Source organism: Rana temporaria, chromosome 4 (genome assembly GCF_905171775.1).
Source record: "Rana temporaria chromosome 4, aRanTem1.1, whole genome shotgun sequence".
In the NCBI taxonomy this organism is placed as follows: Eukaryota; Metazoa; Chordata; class Amphibia; order Anura; family Ranidae; genus Rana; species Rana temporaria.
This window is the reverse complement of record NC_053492.1, coordinates 225054300-225068347: the sequence shown is the minus strand read 5'-3', so window position 1 is coordinate 225068347 and position 14048 is coordinate 225054300. Positions and strand designations below refer to the sequence as shown.

At 40.9% G+C, this 14048-nt stretch overlaps 1 protein-coding gene across 1 annotated transcript in view; it reads left to right on the top strand.

Annotated features, from left to right (window-relative positions):
* Positions 1–1505: 1505 nt before the first annotated feature.
* The window catches only part of COL9A1 (collagen type IX alpha 1 chain), a 184884-nt gene continuing 172341 nt past the window's right edge, over positions 1506–14048 (top strand). Inside the window, exons 1-5 of the mRNA XM_040349913.1 lie at positions 1506–1605; positions 1814–1887; positions 5684–5761; positions 6054–6186; positions 8166–8562. Coding sequence (XP_040205847.1) covers positions 1592–1605; positions 1814–1887; positions 5684–5761; positions 6054–6186; positions 8166–8562 — 696 coding nt within the window. The 5' untranslated portion in view covers positions 1506–1591. The remainder of the gene's footprint in view (positions 1606–1813; positions 1888–5683; positions 5762–6053; positions 6187–8165; positions 8563–14048) is intronic.

Genomic DNA, 14048 nt, shown 5'->3' with positions numbered 1-14048 from the left:
TATCACTTTAAGGGGGCCATACATTAAATAATCTGATTGTAAAATCTCTGTTCGATCCCCTTTTGATTTACCATAACGATATATAATAATAGCACATCCATTCTCCCCAGGTGATCTTGCGCTACATAGTTAATGGTAGATCTAAAGGGGATTGTACAATCAGGTTGTATGATGTATAGTGACTGTTATACGGTGAACTGTGCAATCCCTACGATCCCATTAGGGGTGTCGGGGGGGGGTGGAGTTTACCCTAGGCATCTATCCTCCTTATAGATCTAAACAATCAATCTATTATATTTATTAAAATTTCATGGGTCTGGATTGGATTATACGGATTATAGTATCTCTGGAGGTTGGGGAGGGCAATTGGGTTGGATTTTGTTTTCTTCAATATATTTATTCTTTTTTGTTATTCACAATTTATTTTACATTTTAATGGTACTTTGTTTCAATGTGGAATGGAAGGGCAGGAAATGAACTAAATGTACCATGTTGTTTTTGACTGTATGCCACACTGTAATAATTTTCATTGATGTTCATTACATTGTACTGATTGTTTTTTTCTGAAAATAAACTTAAACTTGAATGACAGATTTAAAAAGGGATTTCTTTTTTTATTTACCGTATTTATCGGCGTATACCGCGCACTTTTTTGCCCTGAAAATCAGGGCAAAATTGTGGGTGCGCGGTATACGCCGATACCCGCTTTCCCGCACCGAGTTTTGAATACTGAGCTGACATTTACCGAGCGCAGTACACTCGGGTATAGTCGGGCAGTCTCGGCTCCTTTCGCGCTCACGTCCTGGACGTACAGGACGTCAGCGCGGGTAGCTGAGCATTGCCGACAATACACGAGTGTACTGCGCTCTGTATATGTCGGCGCAGTATTCAAAACTCGGCACGGGAAACGAGCGGGGAGGACGCGAGGACGCCGCAGAAGGACGCCAAACCCGACGAAGAGGACACCCGAAGCCGCAGAAGGACGCCGGACCCGACGAAGAGGCCACCCGAAGCTGCAGAAGGACGCCAGACCCGACGAAGAGGACACCCGAACGCCGGACCCGACGAGGCCGCCGATGGACGCCGCGCAAGACACCAAAACTGTAAGTACAAAAAAAAAATTTTCACAGGATTGGGGGCAACTTTAGGGGTGCGCGGTATACGCAGGAGCGCGTTATACCGCAATAAATACGGTAAGTGTAAACCTCAATGTATTAAATCCTGATTTAGAAACACACTTTATTCCCTGCTGATTAGGGATTCTGTGAAAAATCCCATGCTCAGTGTATAAGTAATCAAATATGTTCAGTACATCATGGGAAGCTCTCAGCTACAGATCTCCTGAAATCCTCAGTGTGCCCACCTTCATTGCAGACCCCTCACTGAGCCCCCTCCAGCAGCAGCCCATCCACACACAGGCACAGTGTACACATGCAAATAACTGGAGAGGTGGAGTCCTACGCTAAGCTGCCCTCCTCTGATTGGTAGGCGAAATACTAGAAAATGATAGCCCCTATAAATAATTAGATTGCCTGTGAAAAAGACTAGTACCTAGGGATACCAGGGATCTAATGACAACGAGAAAGGAATCATGAAGGGCACCTGGTAAGATCAAGGACTGAACTATTGTGGAGGAGGGAAATTCAACTAATGACACATGTCTGTGAAATGAAGCTAGGACATGTTTAGGTGTCAGCACCTGCACTGGGGGATATAGGACAAGCACTGTGGATGGGACACTTCTGCACTTGTCTGCCATGCATTTAATACATTGGGCACATTGCTGTACACTAAACTGCCTTTGTTTTAACAGGAAAGTTCCACTTGCCTTGTACGTCATCAGCTTCCTGGGACCCCTGGTATCAGCTACCATAGAACATTATACAAGTAAGTGAATGAAGTGACTTGTTGTGAGTAAGATGGCTATACGCTATACAATCTGATTGTAATGTGTGTGGTGAGCTTTAAATCGATTGTACATTCTTTTTGTATGATTTCCTTTAGCTCTACCAACAATCGTGTATTGCAGAGGCATGTCTATCTGAATACAGATTGATTGGATAGTTTGGGTAGGTCCCCATGTTACATCCTTTGTGCATTTGGCTATACATTTACCAAAAGATGATACAGATTGTAACGTTAATGGTGAGCTTCACAATCTATACAGAGTGGTTCAATGAAAATCCGGTAATGTACAGTTGTCAAAAATTTAGAACATGATTACTCAACCTGTGGCCACTTAACTGTTGCAGAACTAGGGACTTGCCTGGGATTTGTAGTTCAGGAACAACTGGAGGGCCACAGGTTGAGCACCCATGATTAGACAATAGCAAAGCCAAAGAATAGGGAAGGGTGACAACTAAAGCCTCGTACACACGACCAAGTTTCTCTGCAAAAACCAGCAAGAAGCTTGCTGTTTTGTTTTTTTTTGCTGAGGAAACCGGTCGTGTGTACACTTTTCGACGAGGAAACCGTCGAGGATCTCGTCGGGCCAAAAAGAGAACATGTTCTCTATTTCCTTGACGGGAATGGGAAAATTTGGCTCGCGGCTTCACAAGGAACTCGACAAGCAAAACGATGTGTTTCGCCCGTCGAGTTCCTCGGACGTGTGTACGAGGCTTAAGGCAAACAGGTAGTGTATGGACCTGTCTAATTGAATACCGGATAGTTTACGTTTACGTTTTTGGTAAATCTAAAGACGATTGTGCAATGATTGTATTGTGGGATTGTAATGTGTGCGTACCTTTATCAAAGCCATGCATGTATATGAGAACAAACCTGAACTATCCTTTCAATTAATATCAAAGCAGCGAGGCCATTGTACTACATAGTTGATGGTAGATCTAAAGGAGATTGTACAATCAGATTGCATAGTGTATGGTCAGTTATAAAAGAGCAGAGAACATCTATTGGTCTGCTGCAGTTCTAGCAGTACTTACAGATAGCTGCGGATGGTATGTATGTAGATGTACATTGCCATGTAGCTCACTGCTCCGTATGCTGCCGTCTGGTAGAGCCTCAGGCACAAGGTAATCTGTACTTCATCCACTGTCGTCCTACAAGGTGGAGCTCTCTAGACTTGGCATGAATTGCCCTTTGATCCTATAAGGCTGGCAGGTAGCCAGATAGCTGTAATTGCACATACAGTACATGCTGCATTAGAAGTGAAAGGTGTTTTTGCAGGGGGAATGTTATTCAAAGGAAAGAACTGTACAGCCTGGGTCAGTGCTTAGAAAGAGCTCTCTGTGCAGGGCTGGGTGCTCTGTCCAGAGGCCACAACTCTAACTCCTTCACTCACAAACCAGACTTCAGGAACATTTTCCAAGTTGCTTTTGGGTCATATTGAGCCCGTTTGTAAAGAAAATGTTTATTTTTCCTGCTCAGAGCAGCTGCTTTCAGACAAGAAGACCACTGAGTGTTTAGATTAAGGTGGTCCCTTTATTGACCTTTACAAGAAGTAGAGTGGGGAGATCAAATAAACCACAGCCCGTGTGCAGGAAAGCCTCAAATCCTCGCAGACATTCCACCCAATGAAGGGAAGACTACTTACTGGATGATGATGGCCCTCGCCCATAATAGCCTATGCCCGACACTCCTGCTGTAATGGATGTGGTTGCAATAGGATTACTATATAACTGCTGTGATTACGATGCCTCCTGGGGAAAAGACAGGATATACAGTGTGGCTTGTTTTTAGTTGGCATGGCCTCTACTGTATGCAACATATGGAAATAATTGCACCTCATTTCAGACTAATGGCAATGGCAAACATAAAACAATGATCTCTTGTTGGCAGCCCATAAGAACAGCTAACATATTTCTATGTAAAGTAATATTTTTTTTCATTCAATTTACAATTGGGTACATCCAATTTGTTTTCATAACCTTACTTTTGGTGCAATCTACAAAACTAAAATAGAGTTTACATACACTTAGGCCTCGTACACATAATCAGTCCATCCGACGAGCTGTCATCGGTTAACCGATGAAGCTGACTGATGGTCTGTCGTGCCTACACACCATCGGTTAATTAACCGATCGTGTCAGAACGCGGTGACGTAAAACACAACGATGTGCTGAAAAAACCGAAGTTCAATGCCTCCAAGCATGCGTTGATTTGATTCTGAGCATTTGCGGGTTTTTAACCGATGCTTTTGCATACTAACGATCGGTTTTGACCTATCGGTTAGACGTCCATCGGTTCAATTTTAAAGCAAGTTCCTATTTTTTTGACCGAAGGTTAACTAACCAATGGGGCCCACACACGATCGGTTTGGACCGATGAAAACGGTCCGTCAGACCATTCTCATCGGATGGACCGATCGTGTGTATGCGGCCTAAGGGTTTACTTGTATATTATAACAATACATTCCTCTTATTTCCCTACTATTAATATAATGAAATGTTTTCAATTGTATGTTTGACAAGTGTTCTCCCAGCCAGAGCTTGTGAGCTGATAAAGCTGGTCATACACGGAGCAAATTTCTTTCCTGCAAATACGGGTAATTGTCTGTGCTGATGGCGGAATCAAGCTAGTGTTTATGAGGGAACACCTCCTGCTGGGCTATTGTCTTCTCCTGTTGGAGGGGTCAAGGGTGGACAGAGGAAGCCACCCCTGCCAGGAGAAGACTGTAATCATCACTAGCGGGCTGCTATAGGCGTCAGTGATAATCGCAAGAGAATCCAGCAGGCTGGTTGTACCAAAGTTGATTGGTTGATTAACTTGGTACATTCAGCCTGCCCATTAACGGTTCAAATCTCAGCCGATTCAGCAGCACCATTGAGGCCCTGTACACACGACCGGTTCATCCGATGAGAATGGTCCGACGGACCGTTTTCATCGGTTCACCGCTGAATTGGCCTTATGGTCTGATGTGTGTACACACCATCAGTTCAAAAACTGATCGGGTCAAAACGCGGTGACGTAAAACACATGACGTGCTGAATAAAACTAAGTTCAATGCTTCCAAGCATGCGTCGACTTGATTCTGAGCATGCGCGGGTTTTGAACCGATGCTTTTGTGTACTAACCATCGTTTTGGCCCGATTGGTCAGCGGTCCATCGGTTCGATTTTAAAGCAAGTTTTAAAATTTTGGTCCGAAGGACAAAATACCGATGGGCCATACACACGGTCGGTTTGGACCGATGAAACTGAACCTCGGTCCATTCTCATCGGTTTTGACCGGTCGTGTGTACGCGGCCTTACAGTTCGACTCTCGGCTGGTTCCTGCTGCACTGGCCGAGATTCAAACCGTTAATGGGCAGGTTGAATGTATCGAGTTGATCTGTTCCTGCTGAATCGGCTGAGATTAAAACCACATATGGCCGGCCTAACTTCCTGTATACTCTACCTCTGGACTTTCATCATTTAGCATTGTTCCCTGTTATCTCCATTTACTTCCCCTCCCCCTGTTATAAGAAATAAGAGAGATGTTATGTAGTCCTAACAGTGTTATGTAGTCCTAGATCACTTCCTGTCCTACGGAGACTAGGCTTCTCAGTGCGTTGGTCAGCCTAGAAAAAAAAAGTGCGTTAATGGCAGGATTACCAGGTTAAAATAAGAGTGAAAACGAATGTGGGCACTACACCTGAGGACCGTAAGATTAAAAATAATAGATTTTTGCTCTTGGGTTTAGATATGCATTAAAGCTAGCTTCTGACGTGAATCAATGTCTTGTTTCAGGATTTCCTTTCAATCTAAAATTCAACAACATACAGCACAAATGTCCACCCCTTAATGGTGGACAGGATGACCTTCCAGGTAAGTGAAGAGTGACTTTAATGGTAAGCAGTTTCCTACATCTGTAGACCAGGAGAATGCATTTTGGATAGACAGTTCCGCAGCCTATTCACGTTACAAATTGTGACGTTTCCATCCCTGAATTCTGTAAGATGTTAAATAAAGGATGCTTAATGATTGAAACAAAACCGTCATGGGGGTTGAAATTGGACAAAGTAAAAATAAATGCCCATCAAAGGCTCTGCAGATGCAAGTCATTAATAGTTGTTTATCTTTTCCACCATAAACATGAGTTTACCATTTCCTGTTCTAGGCTTTGATCTGATCTCCAAGTTCCAAATTGACAAAGCTGCCTCTGTTGGGGCAATCCAATCAGTGGTGGGTACTTCTCCCTATCAAGTAGCCTATCAGCTGGGGCCCAATGTTGACTTCAGAATTATGACAAGGTGTGTATCTTCATTAATGGCATATTTCTTATTGAATACCTTTAGAACTGGTAAAGGACACTTTAGAGCAAGATGTATAGTATGAAACAAGTATAAAATCACAAGTCCCTGGAGAGATTTTTTGTTAATTGGGTGGCAAGGTTGATTATGTACATCTAATTAAGGCTGTGGTTTTGGTTTTAGCACCCTGCTTTCTAATCAGACTAGTTATTTAAAACAAATTTTGCTCATACAGTATAAGGATAAATAAAAACATGGTTGGCTTACAAAGCAAAACATACAAGGCAACAATGTATTACATCTGTACAAGCATACATTCATTTAAACGTATTTCATTTCTTGGGAACGAGCGCTCTCTAGTGACAAGTTGGATCACATACAGGCATGTGCAGTCGCTGTTCACATATCGTAGTGCTGAAAGATCTTTCTAGATGTTCGACATCGGTACAGGGTTCCTAGGCTTCTGCTGCTGTTACTGTTGTAGAAGTTACAGCTTTATTTAAAACAACCATTTACACGTATTGCAGTTTACTAAATTAAAATATTAAAACGTGCACAAGGCATCTTGTTTGAAGATTTCAATTTATAATTTTATTGTAGAGGAAAGTAAATTGTAAGATGCTGCCTGGGCTAATACAGGTTTTATTCACATCAAATCATTTTAATTTGTGGAAAGATAGGGATGTTTAAACTAGAGAGAAAGAAGACAGTGCTAGATAACATCTATATGAAGAATGTAAACTTTGTAGTAGTAGACTGGAATTGTGGTAATACTAAACTACATAAAATTTACTAAAGATACCCTGGTACAAGCTACATTGTCCAGCAATACCTCTTTCCATGGCTGCCTACACTACTTCTGCTCAAAGGTGATGAGCCAAACACATCTGCTATAGATTTTAACAGAGCACCACAAAATATATTAAAGAGGGCTTCCAGATTAGGTTTAGCTTCCTTCCTGCAGACCCAGATCCAGAAAAATACCATGCAAAGCAAGTCAATGCAGTCTTGGTAACCCACATTGCACCACTTTAGAAAATATAAATTTGCTGACCTGCATTTGATGTGTGTTTGAAATTTACATCAAATAATTAAATCCTAAAACAGCGTTATTTATGGACTTTATATACGGGACCCCTAGACATCTCCAGATTCTTATCTTTTTTATTTTCTCTGCTGCCAAAATTGTGATAGCACGAGCATGGAAGACTTCAATAATCAGTATTAGGGTGTTAAAAAGTAAACTTTCATGGATTATGGTCAATGAAAAATTGACCAGCATCCTTAAAGACAAACAAACAAGATTCGACCAGGTATGGTCCCCATGGATTAAATACCTCCAAACTCCATGATCCTTAGGTCTGATTATTGAAATGGTTTAGATAAATATGCATGAATTCCGACTTGATGATTGTAATTTTATTATCTATCATCTGTGTTTTATTTATTTATTTATATATTTATTTACTTAATAAATTTTTTTTAAGTTAATTTCTTCCCTGGGATGTGTAGCCTTTTTTTTTTGTATTGTAATTTCACTTATATCCAGACTGATGTTATTCAATCTTTAATCTTTAATAAAAATCTATCGAAACGAAGAATGAATGTTAGCTGAATCGTCTTCCCCTCACGACGCGACTTGTTCCCAGATGGGGTGTCTGAGGGTATCACATGATTTTCCTAATCTTGAACCTTGAAATAGATTGCAATGTTTACATATGTTTATTATAATTATTCTTTCAGTTGTACCCATATAATGACCCTACTTCATATGTCCTACTGTATGGTTGATTGTCTAACCCCCCCCTTCTTTTTTTTTCTGTTCTTCCTCAAAACTACAATAAAAATATTGAACGAGAAAAAAAAATGATAAAAAAAAAATGCCGATGTACACAAACTCTAATGGAGTCTTATATATTCTCTGCATTACATTTTGTCCAATGACTAACTAGCATATTGGCCAACATTGTATTCTATAGGCACATCTATGGTAGTGGACTACCAGAGGAATATTCTTTTATGTTTACTTTCCGGATGAAAGAAAACTCAAAGAACAAATATTGGACTATCTGGCAAATTGTGGACTCAGAAGGGAAGCAGCAAGCTTCTATTAATTTCAATGGCCCTAAAAAGGCTCTTGAATTCTCATACAAAGGAACAGATGGAAGATTGAACACCGTCACTTTCAAACAGCTCCCCTTTTTGTTTGACACCAAGTTTCACAAAGTTCTTTTCAGCGTGGAGAAGTCTAAACTTACTCTTTACATTGACTGCATCAAAGTGGAATCATTCCAGCTGGTTCCCAGAGGAAAAATTAGTGTAGATGGCTATACTATATTGGGAAAACTGAAGAATAACCATGAAGTATCTGTGCCGGTAAGTGTCAAAGACATTTTGTTTATTTTCTATTGTCATATCATTGTCATTTTCTATTGTTTATTCTTTTAACAAAATCAACCTCGCTGTCTTTTAGAGAATGTGCACTTAGCAAAGTGAATTTTAGCGAATAACGTGAAGCTGGGTTTACTTTGTTTTTTTTTTTCATTTCTCTCACACATGATTAGGAAATCAATTTTTTTAATACATGATAGGGTAGAGTGTCACCTTTTTAAATTATATACACTTTAAAAAGCGAACATTGCCCTTGCTAAGAAAACAGACTCTACTCCTTTAGGAAACAAATCCCACCCATTATGTCTGTTTATCACTGTCATTCATTTAGCTTTTATAGCTTAGAGCTGAAGCCTAGGTATGATTTTTATGGAATAGTTACATTGGTCCAAATTGAACCAATGTTAGTATGCATAGCTCACACCTGAGTACATATTTCATATCTGTGGAAGCTACAAATTACATTATTAGTGTTACTACAGTGATATTTGTGATCCTGCAGTCTCTGTGTCAAGTGGCTGCCCTTCTGCACAGTAACCACAGGGGGGGCATTCGCTCAGCACCACCATTCATAGAACACCTTGAATTTTTTCTAAGGAATACAGGCATTTTTTGGTGTTGGACTAGGTGGAGATCAGGACATCCCTGCCCAGCCTCTCCACCTTGTCCAATTAGAGAACTCTTTGTATTTACTGGAAAAAATACAAGGCGTTCTGTGAGTGGCAACAGCGCTGATCAAGCGCCCCCCCCCCTATGGTTACTCGGTAGAAGGGCAGCCTCTTGGCACAGGACCCTGAAGATCGACGCTATTACTGTAGTAGAGATGACTGCTGTTAAAGCTGACACTCACTGTAGTAATCACTCAGGCATGAGATATGTATATTTACATACTTGAATAATGTAAGCTGGAACTATCCACTAAAAATCATACTTAGGCTCGAGGTTTAAAAGAGATTATTTGATTTGTTTTTTTCTGGCAACCAATTTTAACATTTTTTTTTAATTTCCTTTATTTCCTTTATTACACCCAGCGCCAGTGATATATGCTTTGAGCTCAGAGATACACATTACACTCTTTTGTTAAAAAAATTATAATATTCTGTTTTAATAAGTGAACAAAGCAAACACACAATTTATTTTATTTTTACTTTCAGTTTCTGGTAAAACTAAAATCTTAGGGCCAGATTCACAGAAAAAGTACGCCGGAGTATCTGCTGATACTCCGGCATACTTTCAAATTTGCCGCGTCGTATCTTTATTTGTCATTCACAAACAAAGATACGACGGCTTTTGGCTAAGATACGACAGGCGTACGGCTTCGTACGCCTTCGGATCTTAGGTGTAATTCTCCGGCGGCCGATGGGTGGAGTTCACGTTGTTTTCCAGCGTCGGGTATGCATATTAGCTGATTGCGGCGATCCACGAAGGTACGCGCGTTCGTCGCATTCTCTTACGTCGGTTTTTCACGTCATAAAGTTAAGAGTGCTATTTACATGGGGTAAAATTACTCCTCCATGTTAAAGTATGGCCGTCGTTCCCGCATCGAATTTTAATTAATTTATTTTTTGCGTAAGACGTCCGGGAATACGAAATTACGTTACGCACGTCGCCGTTCAAAAAACACGTCGGGCGCCGTAATTTCGCGCAAAGCACGGCGGAAAAATCCTGAACGGAGCATGCGCAGAACGTTCGGCGCGGGAGCGCGCCTAATTTAAATGGTACACGCCCCATTTGAATTAGGCGGGCTTGCGCCGGACGGCTTTACGTTACACCACCGTAAGTTTACACGCAAGTGCTTGGTGAATCAGGCACTTGCGCTGAAAACTTGCGGCGGTGTAACGTAAAGACGATACGTTATGCCGCCGCAGATCTCTGAGAATCTGCCCCTTAATGTTTGCCACAAATATCCTAATCTAGTCATTTAGGCCACAGTTCGACTGATCTCCAACTGGTAATAAAAATAAAGATATAGGTTCAGTGAGAAGCATGAAAAAGGGAAACTTAGGCACATAACATAATCACTTTTAGTTGGTCACTTATTGATGTCATACAGTACATAGGCACAGGTGTGAGGGGTCTGTTTAATGCCTTTTTTAAATCTCATTAAAAAAAATGTTTGCTAGAGATGAGTGGTGATCTGTTGGACAGTTGCAGCAAATATTTATTTTAATATTTCTCAGTTTTTAGGAGAATTCCCTAATGTTATTTTATACCTCCTTGCAGAAATTCAGTTATTTTTTTATATTCTCTAGCCATACTGCTGTGATACCTAAACAAATTCCCTCTTTCTTTAATGGAGTACATTGTTAGAACATGGCAAACGAATGCCCTGTACACACGATCAGTTTTTCCGATAGGAAAACCGTGTTTTTTTTTTCAGCAGGAAAACGGCTCAAATTTGTCTTGAATACACACGGTCACTCAAATCTTGGCTTAAATTCCGAATGTCAAGAAGGCGGTGACGTACAACACGTACGACGAGCCGAGATCAATGAAGTTCAATAGGCATTTCGGCTCTTCTGCTTGATTCTGAGCATGCGCATTTTTTTTGGCGCATCGTAGTTGCATACAGACAAACGCGATCCGCGATAGTTTTTCCTGCCAAGAAAAGATTGAGAGCAGGATCTCAATTTTCGTGACAGGAAAAATTCCTAACCGACTGTGTGTATGCTCCCTCACACTTTTTCTGTTTTCCTGAAAAAAAACTGACATCACACTTTTCCTGTCAGGAAAACCGATTTGTGTGAGCGAGCTCCTCCGCTCGATTCACACAGTGCCCGAGTGCCGAGCTCCTTTCCCTGCGACGTTGCGACGCTTGGGGGCGGAGTTCGACGCCAAATTCAAAAAAGTAAAAACACACAATACATACAGTATACTGTAATCTTACAGATTACAGTACTGTATAAAATATTATATAAACGTGCATGCAGGGCACTGGACAGACCACTAGGGACAAAGGGGATGTGTACATTAATTAAAGATCGTTTTTTTCTGCCTGGAAACTGGAGATTGTCCATAGCAACCAAAAAGTGCCCGTTAATGTCAAAAGTGGTTTTAGAGCAGATAGAAAACAGCGATAATAAATTATAATCACTTGCAGAATTGAGCGATAGCGATTTGTGGGGAAATTCGTCTTCAGACACTAAAAGTAATGACAGCGACAATTCTGCAACTGAGCAAATTTTAGTGTTTTTAATTTGATTACATTATTAAATAATTTTTATTATTATTATATTATTATTTGTTATGATTACAAAATCATAAATTATTTATAGTTTTTTTTTATATTATGTTTCAAACTTTATCATACCCGGGATGTCTACTAGACTCTTGTTTGAACAGATTTATATTGTAGGCCTGTAATTCTTAGGAATAACAAACTTAAAATGCCAAATTTTCATGCAGAACAATTGTACCGCTTTCAGCACCTAAAATCGGATATAATCATACCGCCAGGGAGGTTAACTCTCCTAGCAGTATTCCCGAGTCTGGCTCGGGGTGAGATTTTTATACCAAAAGCGGTATCCCCGAGCCAGACTCGGGCTCGCCTCGCTGCAGCCAGAGACAAAGTTACTTACCTTGTCCCTGGATCCAGCGATGCCACCGCGCTGTGTGAGCGAGCGGGACCTCGCTCGATTCACACAGTGTCCTCCTGTGCCACCAATCTCCGTTCCCTGCGACGTTACGACGCACGGGGGCGGAGAACGGTGCCAAATTCAAAAAAGTAAACAAACACCTTACATACAGTATACTGTTATCTTATAGATTACAGTACTGTATGTAAAAAATACACACCCCACTTGTCCCTAGTGGTCTGCCCAGTGCCCTACATGTACTTTTATATAATAAAAACTGTTCTTTCTGCCTGCAAACTGTAGATTGTCCATAGCAACCAAAAGTGTCCCTTTATGTCAAAAATTGTTTTAGAGCAGCTAGAAAACAGCGATAATAAATTATAATCACTTGCAGAATTGTGCGATAGCGATTTGTGGGGAAATTCGTCATAAAAAAATAAAAGTAATGACAGCGACAATTCTGCAACTGAGTAAATTTCAGTGATTTTGAGTTGATTACATTATTGAATAATTTTTATTATAATTATATTATTACTTGTTTTAATTATTTATAATTATTTATTATATTATCATTTATAATTTTGTTTTAAAAAAAAAATTCATACCCGGGATGCCTACTAGACTCTTGTTTGGTCAGATTTAAGTGAGTTATTCCTAAGAATTACAGGCCTACAGTATAAAACGCCAAATTTCCATGCAAATAATGGTACCGCTTTCAGCACCTTTTTTCTGAAATAATCATACCGCCAGGGAGGTTAAGGAAACACTATAACTTTGCCCATTCAGTGACTTTGTAAAGGCCCCCCGCCTCCTGATACTAACCTTGCCTCATCACAGCCAGTAACAATACCTGGTGCTTTCAGGTATGGAGGGGCATCTGACTTCCTCCCCTGTAACAGTGTACAGGTCTAGCTGCGAATCACTAGAACCAAATTGTCACATGACAGAGGGAGTGGCATCCCATTAGTGTCCGGCACTAGGAAACACCAAGTATTTTAGTGCCAGCTGTGACGGAGGGAAGAGCCACTAAAAAAACTTTGGCAAGATGAATATCAGTAGTTTAGGATAGGTGGAAGTTTGTTACAAGCCCTGAATGAACAAAATTACAATGAGATTGATTTACTAAAACTGCAGAGTGCAAAATCTAGTGAAGTTGTACATGGTAGAGAATCAGCTTCTAACTTCAGCTTGTTCAATTAAAGGGGAGGTTCACCCTAAAAACGACTTTCTCTTATTACACTGGCCCCCCACATTACAATACGATTATGCCTATTAGTTTTTTTTTGATGCTGTACATACCTTGATACAGCATATTCACCCGTGGCTTCCGGGTTGCGAGTCCCGCGGGAGTGGGCGTTCCTAACTGGTGGTGGTGGTGCTGGTTCACCCTAAAAACGACTTTCTCGCCCACTCCCGAGTCCCGCGGGAGTGGGCGTTCCTAACATGCTGGTGATTGACGTTTTGACAAAAAACGAGCTCCCCGTCGCGTAAGCCGCGTCACGATTGGTGAAAGGAGCCGAACGGCGAGTCGGCGCTATACTGCGCCTGCGCATCGCCGTTCGGCTCCTTTCGGCAATTGTGACGCGGCTTATGCGACGGGGGGAGCTCGTTTTTTGTCAAAACGTCAATCACCAGCATGTTAGGAACGCCCACTCCCGCGGGACTCGGGAGTGGGCGAGAAAGTCGTTTTTAGGGTGAACCTCCCCTTTAAGTTTTAATCCAACAAAAACTGGACGCTGATTGGTTTCTCTGTAGCGCTGCACCAGATTTTGCACTCAACCCCAATGTCCCTTTTTAAGAGAAAATATAGTGTATTTTAAATGAGCTTTGATTTAAGGTATTATATTTTTGCATTTTTTTATGTGACTATTACATTTTCTTTAGTTTACTTATAGA